Source organism: Coffea eugenioides, chromosome 11, assembly GCF_003713205.1.
Source record: "Coffea eugenioides isolate CCC68of chromosome 11, Ceug_1.0, whole genome shotgun sequence".
NCBI classification, from domain to species: Eukaryota; Viridiplantae; Streptophyta; class Magnoliopsida; order Gentianales; family Rubiaceae; genus Coffea; species Coffea eugenioides.
In genome coordinates, this window is record NC_040045.1 from 39,504,158 (window position 1) to 39,520,288 (window position 16,131).

At 37.5% G+C, this 16,131-nt stretch overlaps 1 protein-coding gene and 1 long non-coding RNA gene across 2 annotated transcripts; one reads left to right on the plus strand and one right to left on the minus strand.

The window, feature by feature from the left end:
- The first annotated feature begins 1,825 nt into the window (after nt 1-1,825).
- LOC113752548 (protein FAR-RED IMPAIRED RESPONSE 1-like) lies at nt 1,826-4,734 on the plus strand. Its single transcript, XM_027296662.1, has 3 exons — nt 1,826-4,081; nt 4,471-4,539; nt 4,660-4,734. Exons 1-3 carry the CDS (start codon nt 1,826-1,828, stop codon nt 4,732-4,734), a joined length of 2,400 nt encoding a protein of 799 aa, XP_027152463.1.
- Nucleotides 4,735-5,045: 311 nt separating this feature from the next.
- LOC113753728 lies at nt 5,046-7,324 on the minus strand. Its single transcript, XR_003465070.1, has 3 exons — nt 7,017-7,324; nt 6,494-6,702; nt 5,046-5,495 (listed from the first exon to the last, which is right to left on the minus strand). It is a non-coding gene; the product is annotated as an uncharacterized LOC113753728 (long non-coding RNA).
- Nucleotides 7,325-16,131: the final 8,807 nt, after the last annotated feature.

Consider the following 16,131-nt stretch of genomic DNA (forward strand, 5'->3'; position numbering starts at 1 on the left):
CTAGAAAGCGTGTCCATCTTACAGGATCTTGATCTTCCAGGCCAAACCAAGTGCTTCCCATCTTGGTAAACTATGTGAACGTTGGAACACAATGCAAGAAAAAATTTATTTGAGTTAACTAATTTCATTCGGGATTGGGTAGTTTTGTGGTTATCTAATTGTTAGAGAACCAAATTTGAAAGTGTGCAAGTCATTTTGATTAGCTAAAATTAAGAGTGGAGTACTTTTTTTCTTCCTTCTGGTAGAAACCCACACACACACACACACACACACACGTACACTCAATGACGCAGGAAGCATCGAGAAATCGGCCCAACAAGAGCAATCTAAGGGACTCACAGAGAAACCTTATCCAGCCAATTGGTAAGAGTGGAGTACTTGAAGGTTAAAAATAGGAGGGCCAGAAACATGGTCCTCTTCCTTTTTTTCTTTTTTCTAATTTGAATTATTTTGGATGTAGTTTCTACTTCCCTTAGACCGCCCAGATAATATCTGCATCTGAATTGTGTAAACAAAAAGGAAAATGAAATCAATTGGAGTACTTCCTTCACAAACTTTATCGTGATAAACCACCACTTCAAAGTGAAGTGTACAAACCTATTATTGTTGTTAATCTTGGCTTAGATTTCCATTTCTGTCTTCCATCAAAACCAAAGCCAAATTCGTTGAATGTGTTAATAGTTTATTTTATTGTCTTCAAAAACAGATGAGAAAGGATTGCGGATTAACTGGATTTTCTCGTTTCATATCCCCATTTGAGCATCAAGCTCACGTTTACTGTTTGATATCGCTGCTGTTTTGCAAATTGGCCACATACGCCTTCCTAAAAAGATCCACCCCCAACAGTACCAACCAGTAATGCTTCTACACCAATTTAAAGCGCAACGGATCCTCTGTACCACAACCCTGTCTCACACCCTATCCCACCCCTCCTAAACTTGCCAAGTGTCCTTTTATTAACCCAATCATGAAACAACCCAACTCGAACCATGTTTATTTAGTTAACCGATTAATCTAGCTTGGGTGACTTAATCTCTATAACCAACATCAATTAAAATAAAAAACCCAAAAATCAAAATTAGAGATTAAACAAGGCACAAAAAAAATACCCCACAAGCTTCATCGCAACGCAGCCCTCCTCAAAAGCTTCATCGCAACGCAGCCCCACAAGTACTCTTCATTAATCTGCTGTATACTACTACTCTTCATCATATCCGTCCGGGTAAGTCCATTATGTCGAACTCAAACTTAAATCCCCAGCATCGAAATTGATGAAAGAAACATATGCTAGTGCCTGGTAGTATAATTCATGGACAATATTTTTTTTTCCTGAAAAGAATTAGGCAGCCAGCTTTCAACTTCAATTTGATGATTACGATTTAGATCATAATTATGAAGGGCAATGCTCTCGAGACCAACATTATGGCAAAGAAAAAGGTAATACTATATATGAATTGAGTGGTGTAGATTGGTGAGTTATGGAAGAGATTTTTTTTTTTTTGGGCCTCAAGCTTTTCAGCAAATTAAAGCAAGGTTGAAAGGCACCGGATAGAGGTCGACTTAAGCTATAAGTTTTACGGCAGATTGGTCTAGATTGGTTTACACATTATACTCAAAGACGGTTTCATTTTTTCTATTTATTATTTATTTTTTAATATTCTAGCTTGGGTGTTTATACAGTAAGTTATCTGCTCTTTGTTTGATCATTCCCTCTGAGGATATCTACTTTTCATTCATGGGTCGAGTACTTTTGCATGGGTTATTTTATTCTAGTGAAATTCGGTTGGCTATGTGATACAGGTCATTTGTTCGGTTTTGGGGGAATATGGAGAATGATTTGCCAACTCATGAAGTCCAATCATGTCGCAAATTGGACTTTGAAGATGTTGACTTGCAGGAGATAAATGATAATGCCTTACCTCTTTGTATTACTGATGGCAATCGAGGAAATCAAATTTTTCTTCCTTTGGCTATACCGGATGACTTGGTCCCGAAACTTGACATGGAATTCGATACTGAAGTAGCAGCCAAAAATTTTTACCAAAAATATGCTAAAGCATCTGGTTTTGGAACTCGATTGAGTAAGGGACATAAAGACAAAAATAGTGATTTGATGTTGGACAGGGTTTTTTGCTGCTCCCGTGAAGGAAAAAAGCCAAAAGACAAACGCAATATGATTGTTAAGTGTCCTCGTCCAGAAACAAGATGTGATTGCAGTGCAAGGATGAAAATTAGCTGTAGACAAGGTGAAAAATACCGTGTTGTGCAATTTGTTGCTGAACATAATCATGAGCTATCAACTCCAAGCAAAACTCATTTATTCAGATCTCATAGACATCTGACAATGGCACACGAAGCTGAAATAGATATGGCCCGAAGTTGCGGAATTACACCAAAACAATCGATTGAACTGATGTCGAAACAAGTTGGTGGACGAGAAAATCTTGGGTTCATTCGAGATGATTTAAAAAATTACTTACGATCCAAAAGATCCATACCAATGATGCAAGGTGACACAGGAGGAGTCTTAGAGTACTTACAAGGCATGCAATTAGAGGATCCAAATTTTTTTTACGCCATTCAAGTAGATGAAGATGACTTGATAACTAACATATTTTGGGCTGATGCAAAGATGAGAACGGATTTTGCTCATTTTGGTGATGTGGTTTGTTTTGATACAACTTATAGAAAACACAAAGATGGGAGGCCAATTGCATTATTCGTTGGTGTAAATCATCATAAACAAACTACTGTTTTTGGGGCTGCTTTATTATATGACGAGACAATTCTGACATTTGAATGGCTGTTTGACACATTTGCTAAGGCTATGATGGGAAAAATACCAAGAACTATTCTTACAGACCAGGACGGAAGAATGGCAACAGCTTTGGCTTCTCAATGGCCAACAACGTATCACCGCTTATGTATATGGCATATCTATCAAAATGCAGCAACGCATCTAGCTGATGTCTTTAAAGATTTTCAAAATTTTGCGACAGATTTTAGTCACTGCATATATGACTATGAAAATGAGGATGATTTTTTTGAGGGATGGAGTGAAATGCTAAAAACGTATGGTCTGGAAGACAACAAGTGGTTGAAGAAAATGTTTGATATAAAAGAGAAATGGGCTTTAGTGTATGGGAGAGAAACCTTTTGTGCTGATATGACCACAACCCAACGAAGTGAGTCCATGAACAGTGTGATAAAGAAGTATGTAAGTTATAAACATGGCTTACTTGAATTTTTTGAACACTTCCAAAGGCTGTTAGATGATCGTCGCTATAATGAATCTGTAGCAGATTTTAAAGGCAATCAAAGTACGCCGGCAATGACATTTTCTTGTAGGATTTTACAGCATGCAGCAAGTGTATATACACATGAAGTGTATGAAAATTTTAAGGAGGAGCTATGCAAAGGGATTGATTGTAAATGGGAAGTTGATGGTGACTTAGGAAATCAAATGAGTTACAGAGTTACACCACATGGTAAGACTTCCCACCATCTTGTAACTTATGATTCATCCACGAATTCAATTTGTTGTAGTTGTAAGAAATTTGAATTTGCTGGATTTTTGTGTTCACATGCACTAAAAATATTGATGACTCTGAATATTGTAACAATTCCGGATGCATATATATTGAAGAGATGGACAAAAGCAGCTAAAACAGGAAATGTGCATGTTTCCAGTGAAAGTAGCCCGGAAATGGAGTTAAAGGCAAAATTAAGTTTTCGTTACAAAGAATTATCCTATCTATATATGCAGCTGATGACAAAAGCTTCTGAATGTGATGAAGCTTATCAAATTGCTAAAGATGGATTTTGGAAAATGTCAGAACAAATGGATGCATGTTGTCAAGGGAAAAAGAAAATGAAAGAAGTGCGTATTGAAGAACATTGTAGTGTGTATCAAGATGTTGACACTAATCCATCTGAAATTGCCTATAATAAAATAAAAGGCATCAAAGTGAAAGAAAAAGTCACCTACAAGTCGAGCAAGAGACCAAGGAGTGCACTAGAAATGGCTACTAAGAAACGCAAGTACAAGGTGAAGGAGAAGTTTTCATCGAAAAGATTACAGGTTTGACAATTTATTTAATTTATGTGAACAATGCTATTTGATTGTTTGACTATTACTTTTTTTTGGGTTCCTTGGTTGTATGATGAATGATGAGTATAGAAATAGTATTAGGATCCTTATTTATAATTTGGATAAAAATGATTGTAGGAATTGGGAAATAATGTTGTTAATTCAAGTATGGATTCTGCTACAATTCAAGGTTTTGCTCCAGAATTACCGCCACAGCAGGTATAGTTATTCGTCATATTTGTCTTGTATAGCATAGTGCATATGTAATTTATTTTAAATTTTATTTGAATAATTTATTCTTTAGATGACTAAAGTACATTAACGATATGTTTTTTCAATGAAAATTTTAATTTGTGGTCGTCTCTTTTTAATTATATTAGGAATTTGGAATTTCAATAGAAGACATCTACAATAGGCGAAATCCCACAAACATGACACAATTATTGCAAGTAAGTAAATAGTATGCTTACTTATAAGTTTATTGCAGTTTTTTCTAGTATTATACTTTTACAAGTTTATAGCTATTTTTATAATGAAGGGTGGTCTTCTATTTCTTATTTTTTGGGCAGACGTTGGACCCTAACTTAACCCAAGGCTATGATTTGATGTCTTCAAGTTCAATAGCACACCACCAGCATCAATGAGTTTTGTAGGGACAAGAACTGGGAAATAATGATGATAGTGATCAACAAGTTGCTAAAGATGAATGATCAGTGCAAAAAACTTGGATGGTGTGAAGTTATACATTTATACACCTCGGAATCTATCCACTCTTTTCTTTCTGTTCCCTTGTAGAAGAGGGATCATAGATTTTTATACACATCATTCCCATCTGAATGAAATCTTGGGCCGTAGGTCTTCTCAATGGGTTCATTTGTTTGTTCTCGGGTCCAGTGTCTTTAATATGCAATAAATTCTCTTTAAAGCATCAAACAAGAAGAAAAAGCTGCATGAATGAACAATGAAAAAAATTGTTTGGATGCTACATAGGCTTCTAACCACAGAATTCATTCGAAAGTTACAATTCTGTTGAAAAAAACAGAGATTTCTGTACCTTCCTCCTGGTGCCATGAAAAAAGAGCTGCACCTAAGAATTTACAAAATCAATCTACTAATGATCAATAAACAGTCTATTCTGACGATAACTTTTACCTAAAAAAGTCTGGTTTGACTTTTTCTATAGTACAGGAATCGATCTGTATGTAGTTACTTAAGAACAACAACCGGCCACGAAGCTCTGCAACTTAAACAATGGCCCAAACCTTCTTCCGGCAAAATAAAACTGAGTTGCTGGTCTTGTCTGATCATCTGCCAAAAGATGCACTTCAATGTCCCAAAGAAACTTGGGGGCAAGATCTTTTACTTGTGATATAATTGGTTCTTCATCTCTAATAATAATGATACCCTGAAAGCAAAACATTAGCCAATCTTTACCATCACCTGGAATAAATCAAGCAATGCAAAGATCACGGTAGTCGAGAGGGCAAGTTAGTGGATTAACATACGCAGCTGCAGTAGTGGTGAAGCTACCAGAAGTCCTTTAGTTACATTACACAGAACCTTATAGTGAAGAGGTCTACTGCTGGTACACTAAGCCCAAATTTCGATGACCAAAAACAAAATATAAATCAAGAGAGGCAGGTTCTCCAAGGCAAATGAGAGGTAATGCCAATGTACTACTTTCTATAGTAGTAGTATTACAAGGTCTATAACACCTATCATATGTTATGATTTTTGGAGATGTTTTTGTGTGTGCGGTATATAGGACCCAAGAAAATGCATAAGATGCAAAACATCTCAACAGCTTAAGGGGGCACAAGGTGAGCAGCACTATATTAAAGCCAACAAAGAATAGTGAAACATATCCCAGAATAGTGAAACATATCCCAGAGGAGTCGTGCTATTTTGTCTTCTTTGCTTGATTGTTTTATGTAAGAAATGAATTAATTTTCTCCACCCTGTGATGCTATTAATGAAGAACTGCAAGGAATAATCACCAGAAAAATGGAAAGGAAGCAGAGCAACGAGTAATATTAATTACATCAACAACCACATTAATGGCATTAATAGTGACAGAATAATCAGCTAAAAGTATTTCCTGAACAAATATTTTGGTTATACAGATTTTCCTTCAAACAATTTAAGTATTTGCTCACCAAAAGAAAAAGAAAAAAGAAAATGTCAAACTAACTTCCATATACAACCTTACTGGTTATTCTTCTTTTTTTTAAGGCAAATGAAAATTTCAAAAAAAAGAGAGGAAAAAAAAAAGAAATAGTAGGATATTATGCTATGAAAGAACAAAGATAATGAGAAAAATCAAAAAGGAAAAATGGCAAAGCTTGAATGAGTGAATCAAGCTTTTTTTTTCTGCTACTTATCTGTTGTGAAGAGGATTTGGACCTGTATACACTTTTCTCTTGTCACCACCAAAAATCTCATCATCGGCACTATCCTTATCTGCATTTCCTCATCGGCACTATCCTTATTGGCACTATCCTTACAGTTTGATTCATCTTCCTCTTAGGCATTTGATCGAACAGGTGGTGTGCTTCGTCCAGCAGATACCGAATTTTCAAACAATTTAACAGATGAAACATTCGGAGTGGAAGCTGCAAATTAGAAGAAAAATTCACTCAATCAGCAAAAGATAAACGCAAACTTGTTACCCTCCCAAAATCATCTACACCTAAGTTCCAAAACACTAAAACAGAGACACCTATCTGTTACAGAATATAACCAATTTCTTACTTCTTCCCTGCAATTGAGGATATAGCAAAACTAATTCAATTGGTGTGTATCAACAGACCAATTTGAAGTTGAAAACTAGATCACGTGCCTAAGCTTAGCAAATCACATCAAATTGGCCTGCGAAGAGCTTCGAAGGTTTCCCACCAAGGTTTTTAAGAAATAAGTTGTTACTCACCTTTGGGAAGAGATTCGAAGCTTCATCCGTGAATATTTCGTCAAAGCTGAATGGTGAAGATGATGAACTCGGACAGCCCTGCTGCGTTGCGATGAAGCTTTTGAGGAGGGCTGCGTTGCGATGAAGCTTGTGGGGTATTTTTTTTGTGCCTTGTTTAATCTCTAATTTTGATTTTTGGGTTTTTTATTTTAATTGATGTTGGTTATAGAGATTAAGTCACCCAAGCTAGATTAATCGGTTAACTAAATAAACATGGTTCGAGTTGGGTTGTTTCATGATTGGGTTAATAAAAGGACACTTGGCAAGTTTAGGAGGGGTGGGATAGAGTGTGAGACAGGGTTGTGGTACAGAGGATCCGTTGCGAATTTAAAGTCGACAAAATCTTATCCCGCTTCGGTTATTTTTGCCTCTTCTTCAGTTATTTATACAATCCTTATAGTGCTCCTTTGATCTGATGAGAAATCACATCCAGAATCAGTAGAATGTAAAAGTTGCAACTTCCTCAATTATGCAGAGGAGGAGCCACTGGGCCCTGATAGGCTGGTACAGGAGATCATAAATACAATTCGGGAGCAATCCCTTTCTAAACTTTTGAGGGAAAAAAGTAGGACATATTGGTTTTTGTTTTTTAGACGTCTATACTCATGGCGGCAAGTCACATAGAAGATCGTGTTTGTTTGAACGGCGACATATTCCAAATTTTAGAATGAGTATCCCCAAGATCCAAGCCTCCATCTCCCTTTTCGGCTAGAACCATGGTCAGGAAATATGATGATGAGAAAGTTTTGCCTTAAACATATCTAATGATCAATTACGTACTACTACCAAGTAGTAATTGATCAAGGGACAAGAAGGCAGAGCAAAGGGAGCCTACTACCTTATGAATCCAAGAGATCTGAGTCCATAGAATAAGTGGTGGAAGAGGAGAATCCATGGGAAATCACCAGGATGGGAGGACTAGGGAAGATCAAGATTTGATCGCTCAAAAGAAGTGACCAAAGATTTACCCCGAACCTTTCCCAGTCACCCATCCCGTTAATTTCCTGAAGATTCAGCTCCATTTCCCTCTTATTCCTCTTCTTGCTATACGAAAAAGTTCATCGACTACTACTTTTTTTTTTTTCTCTTTTTGCACAGAATTTTATGAATAAGTGATGGGTTGTAAAGAGTAGAAAAAAGAAAGGAAAAAAATCTAGAAACCCATAGGAATGGGAGGACTGGAAAAGAAAAGCAAAAAAAAAAAAAGATTCAAATCTAGTTTAGTTTGGTTGCTTTTCTTGGCATTCTTGCCAAGCCTCCAAGCCTTCTTCAGTTCTTCTTTTTCTCCTAGCCTTAATCACTTCTGCTGACTTGGGACCGGAAAGGAATACGTTGTTCCTATTCATTATAGGGATAATTTCAGAAACCTCCCTTGAGGTTTCAAATAATTTCACTCGATTTCCTTCAGATTTAAAAAATTACACTTACTTCCCCTAATATAATAAAGTATCAAAAATGCCCTTCACTTGGTAGACAATTCTCAATTTAAAGCAATAGATTTACAAAACCCAAAAAATTCTATTTTTTCTATCTCTTGTCTATTTTTGCTTCTTTCTTTTCTAGTTAATGTAGTACTATATCCTTTTTATTATCTTCAATTTTATGGATATTAGCAAATTGAAATTGCAAAATTAACGAAGGGAGTAAATTATGTGTCAAATTAGAAGAAAATGAACAGATTCGCAGTAATAGAGAAATTAATAATGAAATTGATTGTTGAAATAAGAAGAAGAAGTAAAGATATGAAATTTTTCATATTTTGCTTGTTATAAAGAAAAATATTTGTAAAATGTCAATAATTGCATAATGATTTCTTTTATTGGATTAGAAATTTTTTGCTATGATTTTATTGTGGAGGTAGAATTTATTAACTACTTTTGAGATATTAATATTTTTAAGATAATAAGAGAGTTGTAATGATGGTTTTAGGCAAGATTAACTTGTATTGAAAAAGTATTTGAGTGTTGAAATTTAATTTTGGGGTATAAAATTAGTTGTCAATGGTATGTGTGTGTGTTGGTGTATTTTTTGTATTTTTATTTTTATTTTTTTTTATGACAAGCATTGATGTTGTATATGCAATTTGAGATCTTTTGGACAACTGCTTATTTTTGGAACTTATGGTTAGATGGTTGTTAAGGATTAGGTTTATCGATTTATGCAAAGTGTGGAAGAAAATAATTAAATATACTATGTTTTTCTTTCTTAGTTTTGTTAGAAAAGGGTAATTTAGAATTTTTGAGAGAAAAATCTAGTTTGTTGGACTTACATTGGGCCTGTTTGGAACCTGAGTTTTTAGGGAGTTTGTCTAAAACTTTACTATAGTGCATTGTAGAAGTTTTTAAAAAAATTTTGTAGAAATTTTTGTAAGGTGAAAAATTTTATAGAAGTTTTTGTAAGGTGAAAATTTTTTTTGTAGAAGTTTTTTGTAAGATGAAAAACTTTTTTTTCCTTTACTTTTCTCTTCCTCTTTCTTTTTTTTTTTCTTTCCTTTCTCTTTTCTTTCCTCTCTTCCCCATTCCCCGTTACCCTCCCAGCAGCAAACTCCCTTTCCCCTTCCCCGCCAGCCCCTGCTGCCCTCCTTTCCCCGCCCCCGCCCAGCTGCCTTCCCCGTCACCCCTCAGCCTCTCCTTTCCCCGCCCACCGCCCTTCCCGTCCCTCTGCCCTCCCCTTTCCCCACCACCCCAGCCCGCCCTATCTCTCTCTACTATGTACCCAACTTCACCCCCACTCTTCCAACAAAAACATCAGACCAGCGGACCCCGCCTCCACCCTCTGCCCTCCCTTTCCCCGCCTCCGCCCACTGGCCCTTCCCTGTCACCCCTCTGCCCTCCTTCCCCACCACCCCTCTGCCCTCCTTTCCCCTTCTCCTCTTCTCCGCCCTTCCCCGCAGCCCACGTCGGCATTCAGACGCTCTGGCAGCCCAGGCTCAGCTTTCCTTTGGCTCCACAGCGTACCAGACACAGCCAAGCTCGCGACCCAAATTATTTTGCACGCGCGGAGTTGGGGACGAAAACGGTGGTGGTGGTCGGCCACCTCGACCGGTGGTGGTGGGTTGGGATTGGGGAGGAAGAAGGAAAAAAGGGAAGGGAATTTTTGATGGTGTGTTTTGGGTATGTTGAAGTGTGTAGGTAAAAAATTTTAAGAAATTTTTTGGGATTTCTGTAGCAAAAGTTGTTAAAAAACTAGTAGGTAAAAAACTTGCCTAAAAAACTGGCTTCCAAGCAGGCCCATTGTTATATAAATATAAAAATAGGGAAGATATATGTAATTTTTAAAATTTGAGGGAAGTCCTTGTAATTATTAAAAATCTTAAGGTAGGTTTGTGAAATTATCCCTTCATTATATAAAGATGTCTGCAAAGTGCTTCATAAAGCAGAGGCCCCCATCTGTCGCCACCTTTTCCATTGAATAATAGCCATTGTTGACAGGCAGAAAGGGAGAACCCACGATGCCACTCATCTGTGCACTCCCACTGTTAGAGATCTAATCGAGTCGAATTGGTTCCGAGCATCATCATATTCGAGCTTGACCCAACTTGCAGGAAGGAGACCTCGACCTCCATTGTTCATAAAACTCGAATTCGACTGGTAAGGACTCGAGTCAAAACGAACTTTATCGAGCTCGAGTCAAAAAGATATGAGGATTTTATTTTTCTTGACAAATCTTAGGTGAAAATATATTATCGCCCTTCAAAAAACTTCACACAATCTAAAACATTTTGTAAATTCAATAACTCATATGAGTACAAAGATAATTTCATAATAATAATATATTAAAATTTAAAATTTAAAAATTTGATAAGATTTGACGAGCTTTCGAGTCGTGCTACCAGATACACAAATTCAATTCATTTGGCCCTATTGAGCTACTCAAACTCTGGTGGACCATCCTACAACTGTATTGTGTTGCTGCCTACAGAAGAAAAGCATCCCAGAAGTGATGAACCATCCGTTTGATGAGAAATAAAAAGGAATGTCAAAAATTCGAGTGGCTGAAGCTGAAACAGCTACTTTCAAAGTTACAGAAAGAAAAGTAACCACAGGAACGGGAGAGTGTCCAAAAGAGGATTCATCACTTCTTTCTCTCATTCAATACCGTGCATGAGACTTTCATCCCACACGGCTCCTAAGTGATAAAAGAAAGAAGATGAGTTTCTAACACTTAACTCGAGCTAATATTCATTTCTCTTCATATCTGGGAAGATAGGTGTTTTAATTCTAAATCAAATTATTTGATTTTTGGCTGGTTTTTAAGTTTTTTCTTTACACAAAAATCGATACAAATGCTTTTTACAGTAACTAATTCAAACTACTTGGCATTAGTAATAGTTCTTGCCAAATGGTTCCTTCATGAATGCAACTAATGCAGGTCCAACTGTTCTAGGACTCCTACATATTCAACTTTTTCAAGAAAATTGAGAAGAAATCAACGACAAGACTTTTGGCACTTGGGCCGACTTGGCTGCTTCATCTTCGTTGACCATAAGTTCTCATCGCAGGCTTTCTTCTAGCAATCGTAATTCCGATCATCACAGGCTTTTTCGCCTCTGCTGCTGGTAAGCTGTGTAGCTTCTCTCTCGCATTCATAGTTGTCAGGCCCCAGTTTTTTTTTTTTTTTTTTTTTTTTTTTTGCTTTCTCCTACATGTTAGTATATGCTCTTTTTATTTTTTTTATTTTTTTCCGATTCATTCATATTTACTTATTTCAGTCAGGTTACAGCTTTAAATCCAAACATCAAGGCGATTTCTTTATTAATTTACTGTTGATTACATTGGGTAGGATTGACTTTGACAGAAGGAAGGAAAGATGGCTGATGATGAAATTGTTAGTCTGGTGAAGCAGGTGGACAAATTAGTTATTATCCTACACAAACTACTGAATATAAAGACATTGCAAGCTAAGTTAGTTATTGAAAAAATTGGTGAGGTCATCGGAGTATTGGAAATGGAAGGACCCCCAACTTTGCCGGACCAATTAGAAAAAGATATTGCAACTCTTGCGCTGCCTATAGGAGATTTTGTTCAGAGAACTGAGCTACTAAATTCATCGTCAAATGGTGAGTATACGATGAACATTCATCAGTGCTGGGGACGAAAATTATCAAGTGAAGTGCGAGAATTAGTAGAACAGATTGGTTTAAATGAGAATAAGCTGGAGAAATTTCTTGATGAATCTGACTACTACAACTCCTGGAAAGATTTACGCCACAATTTAGCCTTGCTACCTTATCGTGTGGCGGTGAGGGATCTGCTCCAGTCTTGTCGAGAACTCAGAGACGCCGTGAACTTTTTTCATGAAGTGGGTACTGAATCAGCTTTTCTCTGCCAACATCTAAAGTTCTTGCTGAGCTTTGCTGAGCTGGGCGAGCGTTCTAATGAATGGCGTTGTCGCCAATTTGTGAAAGGCATCAGGGATGTTGCTAACGAAGCTCTTGGTGCGCTGAACTGTGCAGACAAATATAGTCGTTACGTAATGGCGAAGTATTATCAACCAGACAGATGTGCTTCAGCTAAATGCGTACCGGCGCATAGTTCCCATTTGAGGATGGTCAAGACGACAATTAGTTCTGACGATGACGAGCAAGCCAAGAGATTTTTTTATGGGAAACATGGCAAGCGATTTGTTTTGTTGGAGACTTTAAGAATGCTTCATTCCTTCGCAGTAGAGATTGATACGACTGGTGGGAAACTTGACAGGGAAGATCCTCAATCGCATAACGCTTCATCTGGAAGAAATGGTTTTCCTTCACTGTCTATGATTCGTGAGAAGTTTGCTAGAGAAGATCTTCCTTCACTGCCTAGCACGTATTATCTACGTGCTTTTCCCTTAATTGAAGCAAGAAAAAGAAGAAGAGTTAGTAGTAGTGATACCAGGCCTGACAAACAGGTTAATTATCTACGTGCTTTTCGAGGAAAAAGAAGAGTTATTAGTATTAGGTCTGGTGATAATAGTGATAGGTCTGGTGTCAGACCTAGCAAACAGGTAGGTCATCTATGTGGTTTTTTAGGAAAAAGAAGAAGAGTTATTAGCGTTACCTCTGGTACAAGACTGGTTATGCGTCGAGTTCCGACGATGATAACACTCTATGTTAATAGAATGAGAAAGTATGCACGACTGAGAGCGAGGGCACGGACAGTTGTTAGCGACAACCGCACTGACAACCGTCCGGAACGTTATACGAATTTTTGAATGGATTGTAATTTAAATTAAATTACTTGTACATTTTTACAACAACAGACGTGTAATTATCATGCATAGATCTACATGAAAAAAAATGAGTGAATGACCCAAAAGGTCACTAAACTATTAAAAATGGCATCCTTAGGTTACCAAACTTTTTTTGTGGCTGAAAAGGTCACTAAACTCGCAAAAACGCTCCAGCGGAGTCATTTTACCGAATTTCAGCGGTTTCTCATCCGGTGGCATGGGCAATGTGGATTGGAGGAATATAGTCAAGGGCAAAAATGTCCCAAAAAAATGGCAAAACTATTTCTTCCTTCCTCGCAAGTTGTACCAAATGCTGATCTTTTCCTGGCTAGTTTCTCCGCCATTCTTGCATCAGAGATCTGCTTCGCCATCACTTTCTCCTGCTCTTGGGCTTCCTCCTCGATTCTCACCAACTGGGCTTTCAATTCCTCATCCTCCAGCACAAAACAAACCCTCAACCTGGGCTTCCTTCGACACCTCCGAGTTGTGCTGAATCGCTGGGCTAAAGGGGAAAACGTCAAACTATCTGCGACTAGGGAGGTGGGTTTTCGGGAGCCGGTGTGACGGCAATTCCAGCAGCCATAGATGGTGGTTGTACTTGTATCCAGTGTTTGTGAGAATTAACATACACATGGGAGGAGCCTGTTGCAAGGCTCAGATCTAAAATATCCAGTGTTGTTCAAGGTAAAATTATATGAACAAAAATAGAAAAAAAAAAAGGCTCAGATCTATCAAAAAATCAGGCAAAGAGGGAGGAGCCCATTGCAAATAATGCCATCAAGAGCCAAGTTACAAACCCATAAGCTCCATGCCCAAATGACAACTCAGAGAGAAAAACAAGAATCATCACTACTTGACATCACACTAGAAGACAAAGAAGAAGATAATGACGATAGTGATGATCTTGATGCAAGGAAAGAGTTAAATAATAAGTGGAAGGAAATCTTGCACTTTATTAGAACCGTGATCTTGATGCATGGAGAAGAGTACAATTCTGCTTTACTCTTTCTCACACTAGAAGACAATTTTCCCATACTAACACGGCTTGCGAGAAAGGAAGAAACAGGTTTGCATATATTTTTTGGACATTTTTACCCCTTCACAAATATTCATCCACTCTACATAACCTTGTAACCGGATGATTCACCTATAAAAATCGGTAAAATGACTCTGCTGGAGCGTTTTTGCGAGTTTAGTGACCTTTTCAGCCACAAAAAAAGTTTGGTGATCAAAGAGTGTCATTTTTAATAGTTTAGTGACCTTTTGGACCATTCACTCTAAAAAAATAATAGAATGTTGCATCTCAATTATAAAGATGTACAATCCGCGCACTTACCGTGCTTAGGTCGGGTTGGGGCGCCAAGACCCGGGCCGCAGGGGATTAGTCAGGCCCCGTAAGGATTGACCCGCACACCCCTGTGTCGACAAAAAAAAAAAAAAAAAAAAAATTATAAAGATGTACAATTTATTTAATATGAATTATAACTCGTTCAAAAATCTTTACATCGTTCCGGACGATCGTCACTCGATCCCGCGCCACTGCAGCAGCGAATGGAGAAATAACTTATGAATGTGTGCGCTGCTGCTACCGGGAATGGAGAAATAGCTCGCAGAGGATTTTGTGAAAAAGTTGAAACAAGACTACTATATTCATGATTTTGGCCCGTTGCTCATCAAACCACTAAGAGAGCTTTTAATGAGTTATTTAGACCTTCAGATCATTGAGTAAAATTTTGGGTTCCTTGTGTTTTAGTAATTAGATGCTTTTGAGTCTAGAAACACTACTCTTTTTAAAGCTTTTATACTCTGTTTCATGGTGAAATTCTATTCTCCCTTCACTGCTCTACTCCTCTTGCGCGGTAAATCCCATAATCCGGCGTCTGCTCTCGTTGATCTTAGTTTTCCAGAGAATGCAACTACATAAACAGCAATGCATTGCTGAGAACATGATCAACAGCACAGCTTTGTGCTCTCCAATAGATTAATCTTCCCCGATTTTCAATTGTTGAAGCCTTGCAGTGTATTTAATTTACCAGCAGATACCTATGTAGACTCGTGCATGCTAAAAAGAAAACATATGGTTACTTTATTATGCATTTTCCAGGAAAAGAAAGCGGCGTGCATTTAGAATAGGTACAAAAGTTAATATTAATTATTATTATTTTCTTTTGGTAGAATAGTTTCAAGATACTTACTGCAAAATGTCCTTGTGATACACTAATGCAAATGAAACACCTTGTTAAAATTCGTTTCTAAAAGAAAAACAGAAATGCTTTATGATGGACGCTTAAAGGACGCATATATTCCCAGACCAGGAACTACGCAGTAAAGAATTCTCTATTTGAAATCCATGTTAGCTGGAAATCCTTAAACCAGGTAACCATTCCTGTGCATCTCTTTGATGCAGGTTTTGGTTCCCTAGGGCTGCATCAGAATTTGGTAATACAAATTATTGAGGATGTCCCATAAGTCAGCATATGCCTTTTGGATTGGGTTGTGGGTTTAGTTTATATCCGGTGTGTGTGTGTTTCTTAACTAAGGTATGAGAGGATGTCAAAAAATTTCGTGGTCATGTCATCGTTTTTCTTGGCCAGGTTTTAGTCTCCGGATGCAAGCCTAGAAGGCGGCTCCATCTTACAGGATCTTGATCTTCCGGACCAAACCAAGTGCTTCACATCTTGATAAACTTTATATGTGAACGTTGGAACACAACGCAAGAAAAAATTTATTTGAGTTAACTAACTTCATTCCCGATTGGGTCGTTTTGTGGTAATCTAATTGTTGAGAACCAAAACGTGTTATTGTCGTTAATCTTGGCTTAGATTTCCATTTCTGTCTTCCATCAAAACCAAAGCCAAATTCATTG